At 43.7% G+C, this 13,163-nt stretch overlaps 1 protein-coding gene across 6 annotated transcripts in view; it reads right to left on the bottom strand.

The window, feature by feature from the left end:
* CCDC148 (coiled-coil domain containing 148) overlaps positions 1-13,163 on the bottom strand; it is a 1,950,480-nt gene that overhangs the window by 1,014,620 nt on the left and 922,697 nt on the right. For all 6 annotated transcript variants that reach the window (XM_069616397.1, XM_069616394.1, XM_069616398.1 and 3 more), the window contains 2 exons: positions 2,875-2,970; positions 2,601-2,782 (listed from right to left, as the gene is read on the bottom strand). In XM_069616397.1, coding sequence (XP_069472498.1) covers positions 2,601-2,782; positions 2,875-2,970 — 278 coding nt within the window. The remainder of the gene's footprint in view (positions 1-2,600; positions 2,783-2,874; positions 2,971-13,163) is intronic.

The raw sequence follows: 13,163 nt of genomic DNA, 5'->3' as shown, positions 1-13,163 counted from the left end.
AAATCTAAAGTAAGTCCAGCCTTGATACATAAGGCTGAAACCATGTTGGGCTGTCCATATGAGCTCTGGGCACAGTGTGAAAACATCTTCTGGAAGAGAATCTTACAGCTCCCTTAAAGTTACCCCACAGCCTGTATCCGCTATGAAATTGGCTTAACTTCAATCCACGCGAGGTTAATGTGGAACACACTAGCCTTGTATAGAAAAGCAACTGGATGTGATAATCTGTCACAGTTTAAAATTCTAAATACGCCAGACCCAAACAATCGAGACGGTGTATTTAGAAAATGGATGCAAAATTGTGAAACTATCCTTGAGCAACTCAACACTGATAAAAACATGCTGGAGATCAATCCGGAAGCTGTTAAGAAAAAGCTCTGGGAGCTTGACTTGATTGAAACGTGGTAGCAAAGAAATAAACATGCATGCCTGAAGGCATATGCTCTGGAGACCAAAGCCTTAAACAAACTGCCCGGATACTTGGAGAAATTCCACTGTAAAATCCGTAGGAAGATCTTCCTAAAGTTCAGGATCAATTTGTTAGTCACAAAGGAGATACGAAATCTGAGAACAAAAAAGGAAGATCGTGTAGACACCATCTGCCATTTTTGCATAAACATTGAAGACACTTTAAAACATCTGACAATTGATTGCCCGAATTTAAGAAGTTTTAGAACAAAGTATCTCGGGCAGAGTTTTGAAATATAGAAATATAAGTAGTGAGGAGTGGTGGTATCGACTGCTGGAAGGAGAAGAAAAGAAGTTGATGTTTGCCCTTACCTACTTCTTGGAAGATATGAGCAGGCTGTTAGACAACGAAGAAGCAGAAATGTTACTACTGGAACAGACGACACAAAGAGAAATATGAAAAAGAGAGAGCGACTAAATACGGAATGCGACAGATGGGAGTCTTGTGATCCCGATTTCATATTGGGAAGCACAAGAAGTTTGCGTAACAGGAAAATTCCGGAGGTCGAAACGTGGTTGGCGAGAAGAGCAGTCACATAATCTAAACGAGTGACATCAATGATTGACTGACGTTGGAAAATATCCATAGATGGGACGCCCCTCTCATATGACCCCGGTAGCTGGACGTTTATTCATTTTGCTGTCTTTTTCCTCTTGTTCTCTTCTTTCTTTTTAAAAAGCTTGTAATAAGCTGTATTAAAATAAAAAATAAAAAAAATATCACGAGGTAGCCGCATCAGATGTTTGAAATGTTCTCTGTGTGTGCCAGTTCAATGTAAGGCATATGCTGGAAATTCCAAATATAGAAGCAGAACAGTGTGAGATAAATGTCCCAGAAAGTAAGAATTTTGTTTTATATACAAAACTCTATGTATAAAAAAGATGTTTTCTTGCATATTGTTTATTCTTTTTTTACATCACAGATTCCTTCACAGTTCACCAAATTTGGAATTTGTGTTTTCTTACCAAATGTGGTGAACATTCATGTTGAGGTCAAAAGGTAAACATTTTCCCATTTTCCTATGTAAAGTGTCGGATAACCTTAACTATAGATATCCCCATCATTGATTACAAGTTATTATTGTATGGCTATTATAAAAATTACAATTTTGGTAAGCTTATGTACACTATTGTATGGAAAGCTATCAAAAGGTGATTCCAGGTTGTGCCTACAAGTGACAGATGAATCGACAAGTGCTACCAGCTCTGTCTATGATTCCTCTGTGAGCGAAGGGAAACCGACAACTATTAGACTTCATTCTTTACAAGAAATGCATTTATTACAAGATGTTGGAAAGCAGGTAGGCCAAGGAAGAGGAAGAGGTCAGAATAAAAATTATAAAATCCCAATGTGGAAAGCAAATGATGTAACAGGGAATCAAACAGATCAATTGCAAATCATTACTCTGTAGAAAGGTCTTCTGAACAAAGTAGAAAATTAGATATTGAGTAAAGGAATGCCCGTTTGTCTTAACAATGCATTTGTTATACACAAACTCAAATTGATCTCCATCTATTCAAAAGAAAGTTGAAATTGATCAAGAGAGAGAGGGAGCGCAATTGTCTCAAACCCTTGTTGGATCCAGGAGAAACCATGTTTGGTGTCGTTTAAAGTGCCAATTGCATGAGCTACTTACCGCTGACATGAAATGACTTGTGTATGCCATCCATGCCACAGCCGGCCACTGCTTTCTCACGTTCTTTACTGGAAGGCATGTTCTCTTAGGGGATACACAATATCACCATTTCCAAATGGTTCCTTCATTATCCTGTTGCTAACATACAACTTTTTGCACATCCTCTGAACCCCTATGAAGAAACTCTCTTTGGTTATTTACGTCTTTCCCTGTGCAATACACCACTCGCCCTCCCTCTCTGTAAATCTGCAGGTAACGTCCTGTGAGCTCCACTCTTTCGCCTTCGAAGCCCCTTATTCCTTCACCACTCATTGTTAATTCATTCCTCGACCCCTTTCCCTTGCCCTCCTTGTTCCCAATGAGCCCCCCTTTCTCTCGCTCTTTTCATGTCCCCTTTTCCAAGGAAGAAACAAAAGTCAAAACTATTGGGTTTGCCAATACTTGATGCAACATGGTATGATCACACATTTAATAGATTTTAGGCTGTGCCGTTACCTGTCAATGACCTTCAATTGATTATCCATTTCTTGAAGTTTAGACGTATATTGTTCGGTTAGATTCTGGAACTCTCTTAGAACAGATGCCTTCAAATCTGCATATGGACAATCTAAATTGCGTAGAACAATTGGAACTTCTTGCAAAGTATCAGTAATCCCATCAGAAGAACGCACAATCACCTGAAAAGAAACCAGGTTCAGGTTTGTATAGAAACGTTTTTATTTACGGAAGAGTATTATGTCGCTAAATATAATCCCTTCAGTGGTTTTACCTTAGCTCTGCATTCGCTCAGTTCCTCTTCCAAAACCAGTCTTTCAAGGTTAAGTCGTTCAACAATCACACTGTTCTGCTTCTTGACAAAGTTAACCTAGTTTTAGAAAACATAATTTTTATATGTATTTAAAACAAAATCATTATTGAAAATATGCATTAAAATACATAACTCATATAAAATGTACAGCTAGCATGATATATAAATAATAAGCAGCAAAGCATTTCAGAAAATCTAATTTGATCTAATTGAAAAACCCTACATCATTCATCTAAGCACACGTGTACTGTATCAATAGCATAATGAAATGTATTCCCACTCAACTGCAAGATAACGTTATATAATTTCCCTTAAAAGGAATAGTTTATTAATGACTGGTTTTCATTTTGTTGTTTTGCATTAGGAAGCCTCCAAAACAGCAGGCTTTAAAATAGAACAATCGGACTATTTGGAGATTGGGAAATCCTGTGATAGCTGAAATTCCAACAAACAAAGCCGACGAGCTAATCATACCTCCTCTAACACCTATCCACCTCGCCTCTCTTCCTCTGAGACTCAACTTCTATACTTTTCCTTACCTCATCAACTGAACATTGCACTCTAGTCTGTATGCAACAAAACGTCCTTTATCACTGACTACTTTCACTCCAGCTCTCCTCCTCTAGACCTTCCTGCTATCACTGAAACCTGGATTTCTCCATCTGGCACTGTCGACTCCAAACTATCCTTCATTCAATCTCCTCGACTAACTGGCAGAGGGGAAGTCGTCGGACACCTACTCTCTTCCCGCCTTAATGCCTCACAAATCTCTAATGCCGTGGCCTATGCTACTTCTTTCGAATTCACCTCCACTACTGCCCTACCTCACTCAGTTCACATCATCTCCATCTATTGCCATCGTGGTCCCACTGCACCATTCTTTGATGATCTTGGGCAACTCCTTGATTCTCTTCCCACTGAACATCACCTCATTCTCTAAGGTGACTTTACCCTTCCCTCTCCAACCACTTCTCAGAAATCTGAACTTCAGTCTTTTTTTAGTAACTATGCTCTCTACTCTATCCATAACCTACCTACCCACAAAGGGGGTAACTCTTTTGATCTTTTATTCATCTCCACCTCTCTCTCAGCCACTAATACTTCTCTCACACCACCCATTTGTTATCACTCAAATGTTTCCACCACCACCTCCTTTCCACCCTCTGACCTTTCCTCTCCACTTGCTTCACCTATTACTAAAAGGAAATGTAAACCTTCTGCCCTTCCCCCTTTCTCTGCGACCTACAGTTCTCACTCTCCTCCTTCACACCCGAGGCCTCTTCCACAACAATGCCTTCTCCAGCTTCCAAACCCTACCTTTATGACTCAATGTCCTCTCTCTTCCCACTACTTACTTTAACCACTAAGTCTCAGCATCCTCAACCATGGGTCACCCCATTCATACATTCTCTCCGTACAGACATGCATCAGCTGCTGCGCAAATGGAGGCATACCCACTTGCATGATGACCTGCAACTCTACCTCTCTGGTCTGAACTCTCTCAAGTCCACTCTTGATAGACCAAAAAGGAATTCTACCTAACCCTTGCTGACTCGCACTCCAACCATCCTCACCGGCTACAGGGCACCCTAAACTCACTCTTCCTACGTCTAGACTATCAAGTCCACTCTCACAGCTAATGACTTAGCTGAATACTTCACTGCAGAAATGTCCAAAATTAGAGACTCCCCCCTGACCTTTCTCACACTCTGTTCTCCTACATTTTACCCTCCACCTACTCTACCATCATCCTCTGCTTCTATCTCCCACTTTTGTCACACTAATATTGGTGAAGTGCTATCTCTACTGATGAAGGAAAACCCCTCTTGTTCCCCATCAGACCCTCTTGCTCCTCAGGTAGTCAACACTATTGCCCCTTTAGTGGCGTCTCACCTCACTGAGCTCTTCAACCTGTCCTTTGACTCGGCTTGCTTTTCCTCTCTTTTTAAAACAGCCACGGTCATCCCTCTCCTAAAAGAGCAAGGGGCTGCCTGAACCTGCTGGCTAACGTTTGCCCTGTGTCTCTCCTTCCTCACTACTCTGAAGTGCTCAAAAGGGTTGTGTTCAATGATCTTACCAATTTCTTAGACCTCCACAACCTTTGAGACCCTCTAGAAGCAGGTTTCCACTCCTGCCTCTCCACAGAAACTGATCTCATGAATGTGACCAACTTAATTGCCTCTGCTCCAACCTATCCTCCATCCTAATTCTCCTTGACCAGTCGGCTGCCGTTGGCACTGTCAATCGCTCTGATCTCCTTCATACTCTCTTTCTTCTTGGGATTCGCGATCAAGCCCTTGCCTGCATTGAATCCTACCTTGCAACTCGCCAATTCTGTCTCCTGGAGCAACAACACCTCTCAACTCACTCCGCTAACTGTTGGTGTTCCACAAGGCTCTGTTTTGGATCCGCTATGCTTTACACTCTGCATCTCTGCTCTTGGGGCACTAATCTGCTCCTTTGGGTTCTTGTACCAACTCTTCATGGATGACACCCAAATCTTCTTCTCTTTTCCTGAACTCTCCTCTAATCCCTCCATTAAAATGTTCAACTTAAATATTGGATAGCTTTGCACTCTCTGATGTTAAACTCTACCAAAACAGAGATGCTCTTCTTCCCTGCCAAAAACTCTCTCTCATCTGTTCCTCTGCCTAGCCAGTTCCCACCTGACACTCTCCCCTACTCTTCTTCAGTTGAAACCTTGGCGTCATCTATGACCCTTCTCACACCATCTCTACTTCTCTACGTCCATGTCATGGGGTGCGTGCGGAGAGCCCTGTCACGTCAAAAAGAAATAGTCTATTTTTGAAGTCACTCGGCCTCACTTAAAGAAAATATTTCTGTTATGGTAATGGAAACAATTTCTTTATGAAGACAGAGTAACTTCAAAAAGAAACTATTTTTGAAGTCACAGGCTCCACTGAACACCGTGACATGGAGGCCTCCAGCTCCATGACGGGAACAAGCGTTCCTGCTGCATGGAGCTGGAGGTCTCGTTGCCTGTCCTCGATCAACGGCTTGAGAGGTAAGACAAGATATTTTGCGTAAATGTGTGTGCATGCATGTAAGTTTGCATATGTATAGAATGTAATGTGTGTGAATAAGTGAGTGAGTGCATGATGTATGGGTGGCTGCCTGGGTGTGCGTGTGTGAGTGTATGGTGAAAGGATGAATATGTATATCTACGGGTGACTGGGTGCGTGTGTATGGTGAATGTTCTGATTACTTACCCGTAATCTTCATTTCTCAAAGTCTGACTCTTCCTCGACATAATATGCATATTGCCTCATACACAAGTACTGGAGCGAGGTAGAGGGGCATGGATGTAATGCCTTGCTTAGTTACCTGTGATATTCATTACTCCTAATCCCACTCTTTCTCGTCCCAGTACTTACCTATGAGGCAGGATGCCTCTTAGGTAAGTACTGGGATGAGGAAGAAGGACATGGAGGTAATGGTGTGTGCCTGTGTTTAATGCCTGGGTTACATATTGGTAATGTTCATTACTTCTAGCCCTACTCTTCCTCGTCCCAGTACTTGTGTATCAGGCGCATTGCCTCATACACAAGTACTGGGATGAGGAAGAGGGACGTGGAGGTAATTCTGGGCAGAGGAGCTGATTTTGGCAGTTGGGGTTGTAGTCTAGGCCAGCCCAGCTGGTGGTGCAACCTGTGATTTGTCCCCAGGGAAGTGGGGGGCCTCAGCAAGACTTACAGGGGGGCCCCCAAATTGTGTGCTATGCCACTGAGTCAGAGTGACTTCAAAAAGAAATTATTTCTTTTTTAAGTCTGAGGGCCTGCACCACGGGGGCTGCTAGGGGCTTCCCTTACGCCGCTGTGAACCACCAGGTAACACCAAGTTAACAGTCACATTGCTGAGTGCCGGGAGTTCTGAGGATACCAACCTGTAATAACATCATATACAATTCTCTCATACAGCGCTCTCTCGTTCTCCCTCCCTCTCTGACTGAGAAGCCTGCATTGAGCATGGTGAGGCTTGACATTTAGAAAATGTGATGTTACGTGACTAAATATGAAGATGTGCATTTAAATGGTAATATTGAAGCTAATGAATGCTTGAACATAGATAATTATAACAGATTACATTAACAGTTTATGAGAGTTTGTGTCACATATGCTGCACTGGAGGTATCTGGTGTAATATATTTTTATATCCATTGTGCGAGTGTAAAATAATGTTTCACATACAGCCAGATATCTTACACACTTATATATCGCTGTAGGGCGCTGGAAAAATGAGACTTTGCAAGCCAGTGGATTGTAGTTGTCCAAAGAAGAGGGATACGCGCAGAGCTGGCAGTAGTATGGGTGCTCTTCATACTTTTTAGTGACTTTTCCCAAAATTCTTTTACTGGAGAAAATTTGAAGCGCTAGACGAGTTCCATTAAAGGTAGAGCAGTCTCACACTGTCCGCATAAAAGCATAACAGTAGGGAAATCTGTGTTTACAGTCCCATTACAAGCTTTCCACATTCTATCTCTCATTACATATCTTTGCATTCCCCTCATAGTTCTTTGCGCTCCCAGTTTATCTTTCCACTTGCCGTGCCCATGCCTTCCTGCTCTTCATCCCGCTTTCAAACATTTGCTCTGCTTGCCCCAAAGTACTGGAACTCGCTCTGCCTTTACTTATCCGTTCTTCTTCCAATCTGCATGTTATCTGCTCTAGGCTCAAAACCTTCATTTTCTCTTCTCTCCACCACCTTAATGTCATTTTTTAACTGATTTCTCACCTTGCTCACTTACGTATGTGCAATGCTTAGGAGTAAGTGTCAGGGTGGGCCATAAAACACCCTAGGCAGCCTCTCCACATTGTTATGTGGGATGGCTGCCGTTGCGGCCATTCCAGAGGGAAGTGACGTTGGGGTTAAGGAGGGGGTGTGGGGATCAAGTTCCAATTCCTGTCCTGGTGCGAATAAAGAAGGACATATCCATACTTGCCGGTGTCCTGCGCTTTATTAAGAGTGCCTGAGTCCCCGCGTATGATCCTGGGTGAGAGGCCCTCCCTGGAATTCACAATGGCGATGAGACAAGTATAGGACCTGCACGCATCGCAGTGGAGGTTTTGCCGTCGGGTATACTATTGCACATCTGCGCGCCTCTGGCAGCTTGGCCCGCCCCTCTGCTCGGCGTGGAATACCGGCAGGAGCGCGGGAAGCTCACAGAGGCCACGCTGGGGCAGGCACCGAGGCACATATGTGCCGGATGATTGCTCCGTCTCACGTCGAGCAGCCCCACATGCATTAAGCCAGCTTGTGTGGTCCCACAGCTCCCGCAGGGGCTCCAGAACATGCCCTGGTCGTCGAGGGACCGCAGGGAGGAGGAGAAACGCCCTCAGAGACCCTTGGAAGGTGCGTACAACGCCCAAGAGGCTCCACGGTTCACCAGAAGCTGGAGCACACGCCCTGGGTATCACAGGGGCAGGACAAAGGGAGGTGTAATTCCCCAGAGGCAAGGGGCAAATGCCCCACAAACAGACTAGGCACTCAGCACAAGGGAAGTCTGAAAAGAAATGCACACAGCCCTTGAGTCCCAAAAGGGTGCAGGGCAGGAGCCCACAACAGTGAAAGACACCCATCAAATCAACAAGCCTTAGCCCAAAGACTGCCATACCCTGTCTCACATCTGAGACCATCCCTCTACGGCATCATGTCGGAGCCAGTGGCGTCCTCCTCAAGGGCGGATGCTGCAGCTGGAGACGCTGCCACCCCAGTGCAAGCAACAGGAGGAGCATCACAAGTCATGAATATGCCAAATCCATTCGACCTAAGAGACACCACCAACCTAGGGCCCCTTTGGGCCAAATGGCTGAGGGATTTCAAATTCTATGTAGGGGCCATAGGTCTCACAGATGACAGCCGATTAAAGCACACGCTATCCATGGCCGTGGGGCCTGCCGTAAGGGATATCGCAGGGGAACTGCTCGACTTAGACACTGTGACATACGATGAGCTGCATGGCAAACTATCAGAATACTTCGCCCCCATACCAACATAGACTATGAACGACATCGGCCATACCACATGACAAGAAAAGGGTGAGTCCTTCAACAACTTCATCATGCTCCTCTGCATAAAACTGTGAATTCCATCGGTACTCCAATGAAGAGGCTCTAAAATCGCAGGTGATTGCCGGCTGCATTTCACAGCCTTTCAGGAAACAGCTATTGCAGAAACAAAGGTCGCTGGAGGAGATACTCGCGTTGGCTCGGATGGAGGCGGCTGTGGAGTCCCAACTTGACAGTCTGGGGGAGATCACAATCCAACAGCCAATGACCAATCCAGATCTCATTAACAAGATATCCACCATACCCAACCAGGGGGGAAAATGCTCGGAAGTCACGGGTGAGTGCCCCGCAGTGGGACAGCAATGCGCTGCCTGCGGAGGAATGGACCACTTCAGAGCTGTCTGTAAAAACGCGCCTGCGCCCGTGCCGGGCAGACATAGGTCCCAGGAGTGACGGAGGGGCTCTCGCCAGAGCCCACCTGGCCACAAGTCTGAAGGCGACCCGAGGAATCAACGCAGGGAGGAACGAGAACATAGAAGCACATATGCCTGTGAGGAGAGACGGTCAACCGAGGTATCAAAACGCAGCCAGAGAAGGCGGTTTGTTCGATACATCGAAATGCGATCACCATCAAGCAGTGAAACCCCATCGTCGGAAGAAGATCAGCGGAAGAAAGGATACGTAAGGGTGCTCAACAATGACACTGCTACCTGTGGGATATTTTGACCCATTCCAATGTGCCCCACTGCATCACTTTACAAATGGTGAAAGAAACAGCCCAAAATGGATGCGCTGACTCCGGTGCGTGCCAAAATCTTCAAAACTGTGTTTTGGTCACAACCAAGAAAAGGCCACACACAGTCAAGGGGGGGGTTGAAACCAGAGTTCTCAATGCAGGAGCACTCCAGTGTGCTCTGTTACCTTCAACATGGAACAAAGCAGCAGAATTGTGCTGAAAACCGAAAATGCCTTTTCAAATGCTAGCTTTGCAACTTTCAAAAGTGCTGTTTGGCACTAGATCCACTTATGTCCATTGAATAATTGAGATTAAAAAGGGTACTGAAATGGCAGGATCATCCAGTGTGGCTCAGAGGAACCGGGCCTCATTGACTGACAGCTTCAGAAAATGTATCTTATGGAAAAGCAGCCCAGAAGCATTTGTTTTCAGTTCCATGAGAAAAACGCGGCTAAAATTGCAAATGTAACACAATTAGCTGTGCAGACAGAAACCTCTGATCCCAATAACTATGGGAGGTATCCAAGTCACATCATAAAACATGGCAACTCTTTCTGTCATCCTACCATCAAAAAGCAAGGCGGGAACTGTGCCTTTGACCAATCATAGCCAATCATAGCCTTGTGGGTGTGGGTTGTAAGTCTGCCCCTACCATAAACTTAGTGAGGTCATTTGGCAGGATAAATAAGGGAACCTCACAAAACACAGAAACACACTGTTCCTGACTCCATCCTGACTCCATCCTGATTTCCGCGCGGCACCCTGTTTCTGAACTCTACATCTTGTTCCTGATCCACATTCTTTGAAAAGCAAAAGCCTCAGCAGTGCTGAACTCTTTTTCAGCTAGGCCCAAATCCTGAAACCATCCCAGAACCAAAGGGAAGGAAGTTCGATCCAGTTTGGCTTGCCACCATTAAGGCTTGCCTGCTGAAACTCGCCATCCCACTGATCTACAGTGTCCAGCAACCAGAAGGGCCAATCCAATCCAATCCAGTCCAGTCCGAGGTGCCAGTCCAATTAACCAGAACCGCCCGGCTGACCTATCCCGCCAGAAGTGCCCTGCTGCCTGTAAAACCGATCAGTGATGACCAGAACCTGACGGTCCGAATCTTAAATTACAGTAAGTATCAACAGGAATCATAGTAACCCATAGTATATTTGTCTTGTCCTATCTCAATCTATAACCCATCCTCTCTTTAACTTAAGAACTTGTAATATTGTCACACCAGTCCTTTTGTCTTTTGAAATCCCAAACCCTTAAATCATCACACGGGTAATCCGACTGAGTCCTCCAAGGTGGACACGGAGGTGCTGGGGTTGGTTTCCGCTGACCACTCTGGAGCCTTATGTGTTTCAAACTGGCAACCAGCCTGAATACCCTAGTTTAGAGCATGATTGTCATTGTAAAAACTGATTTCTGTTTTCATTTTCGTGCCTTTCATTTCAAAAACACCCCTCATTCAAACGTGCATAACTTCCTCAATTTTATAGCTAGAGACTTAATTTCAACTCTGACTTAAACCTAAGACCTTTAGCTACATACACAACCAAAACACACATCCAGTATATTTGACCCCGTTTTTATTAAAAATCGCATAGGGAAAATTAGGCGGGAATTCGCATTTTGAAAAAGTTTTACACGTGTGTTTTCCAATCCAAGTATTTCCAAACTTCCATTCTGATTTAAAGTGTGTGCTGTTGCTCATCTGATAGCTTATGTTTGTTAGGATCTTTTCAGTATTGCTCCCGTAGGAATTTATATCAATTTAAGGATTTTTGCACACGTTTTCATTCTTTTTCTCAGCTCTTTTCAACTGTCATTTTAAAAGTGTGAAAGTTCCAATAACGTTTTCTCTCTTGTTTGGGGAGGGAAGATTGCATTCAAACACTGTACTCTGATCTATATTCCTGAATACATGCTGCTTACTTACATCTGTGTAGAATTACTTCTTTGTGAGTTGAGAAATTTGCAGGAGGAAATCTTAACCTAAGCGCTATCTTTTCAACAAGCCAAAAGTGTTCTTTTCTCTGTGTTTTATCTATTGTGTTGCTCAAAAGTGAATACTACTGCCTCATCTACTTTCTGATTGTATTGTCACCACATTGGTGATTGCTACCGCATATATTAAAATATGTGTTTGATTTGAATTTTAAATAAATAAATAAATAAATAAATAATATTACCTTTACCAACCAGCCTGATTCCTGGTCCACTTTGACCTGGGGGTATTTTGAGAAGTGGTGTGATATGAGTGGTATATCACTCAGAATATTGAACCTATAGACACAATAAATGAGTATTTCATTTGCACATTACATGCTAGGCTAAGACCCGGGTGTATTGCCTGATTGAAATCCTTAACATACCAGCGAAGATCTCACAAACCACCTAAAGACGGTTTCTTCATATGTTAAGTTGATACCTCTGCAGGATTGTATGAGGAATTCATGGGACCAGTTGCGACTGAAGTGGGTGTGTGAATTGGGAACTGACCTTTCTGAGAATTTGTGGGATAATAGCTGGAGGGCTTCGGTGAAGGCGAAGGTTGATTTGAATCTGAGGTATATTCACCAACGTCTTTTGGGTTGTATTTATTGGACGCCGGTGAGGATGAAAGGGAGAGGTTTGACTGATGTGGACTTATGCTGGGGGTGTGGAACCTTGAGAGGGACTTATCTGCATATGCTACTTATCTGCATATCTGCTACTTATCTGCATATCTGCATATGCTCTAGGAGTGTAGTAGAGTGGTAGACTTTTGGCGGGAGGGTTTAGATAGTATTGATATGGTAACTGGTATGTTCTTGCTTCGTACTTTTCTATCAGTGATTTTCCTTTCAACTGATGGTTGGCATGTGGAGTTGTGGGACTATTCGGATTGGATTGATAGGGCATTGTTGATTGCCATAAAACAAATAATGAAGGTGTGGAAATCTAGGAAGAAGCCGCATTGCGAGAATTGGGTGTCGGATATGCAGACACTTTCTTGGTATGAGAAGACTCAGGCAATTCGACATCATAGGGAAATTGAATATGAGGAAAGGTGGGGGTCATTTTGTGATCTATTTGGATAAGGTGTAGGATATGGTTTTTCTGTTAATGGATTTTGAGATTGGGGGGGTGGGTACGGGTGTTTGTTTTGTGCTGTTGGTCTTGTGGTTTTGTTTTGTGTTGTTCTGTCTTGTTATGGGGTAGGAGGGTGGGGATGATTTTTGATTTATTTTCGTTTTGTTTTTCTTTTTTCTCTGAAATGCTCTTCACTTAGTGTGCAATTTACATTATAATGAATTGATGTATATGATGTGTTCTTTCACTTATTCTCACTCTGACATTTCTGATTTTACTCAGTTGTATTGTTTCATATATATTTATTAAATAAAGTTGGTAAAAAAAAAAAAGAAATCCTTAACATACCAGACACAGTCCCACTCTCATGCTGCAAGTTAATGACACACCACTGGAGTTCCTCATTGATACGGGAGCCACC

This window comes from Ambystoma mexicanum, chromosome 9 (assembly GCF_040938575.1).
Source record: "Ambystoma mexicanum isolate Mex_15411 chromosome 9, UKY_AmexF1_1, whole genome shotgun sequence".
Classification (NCBI taxonomy): Eukaryota; Metazoa; Chordata; class Amphibia; order Caudata; family Ambystomatidae; genus Ambystoma; species Ambystoma mexicanum.
The sequence above is the reverse complement of the archived record's forward strand: the minus strand, read 5'-3'. Positions and strand labels throughout refer to the sequence as shown.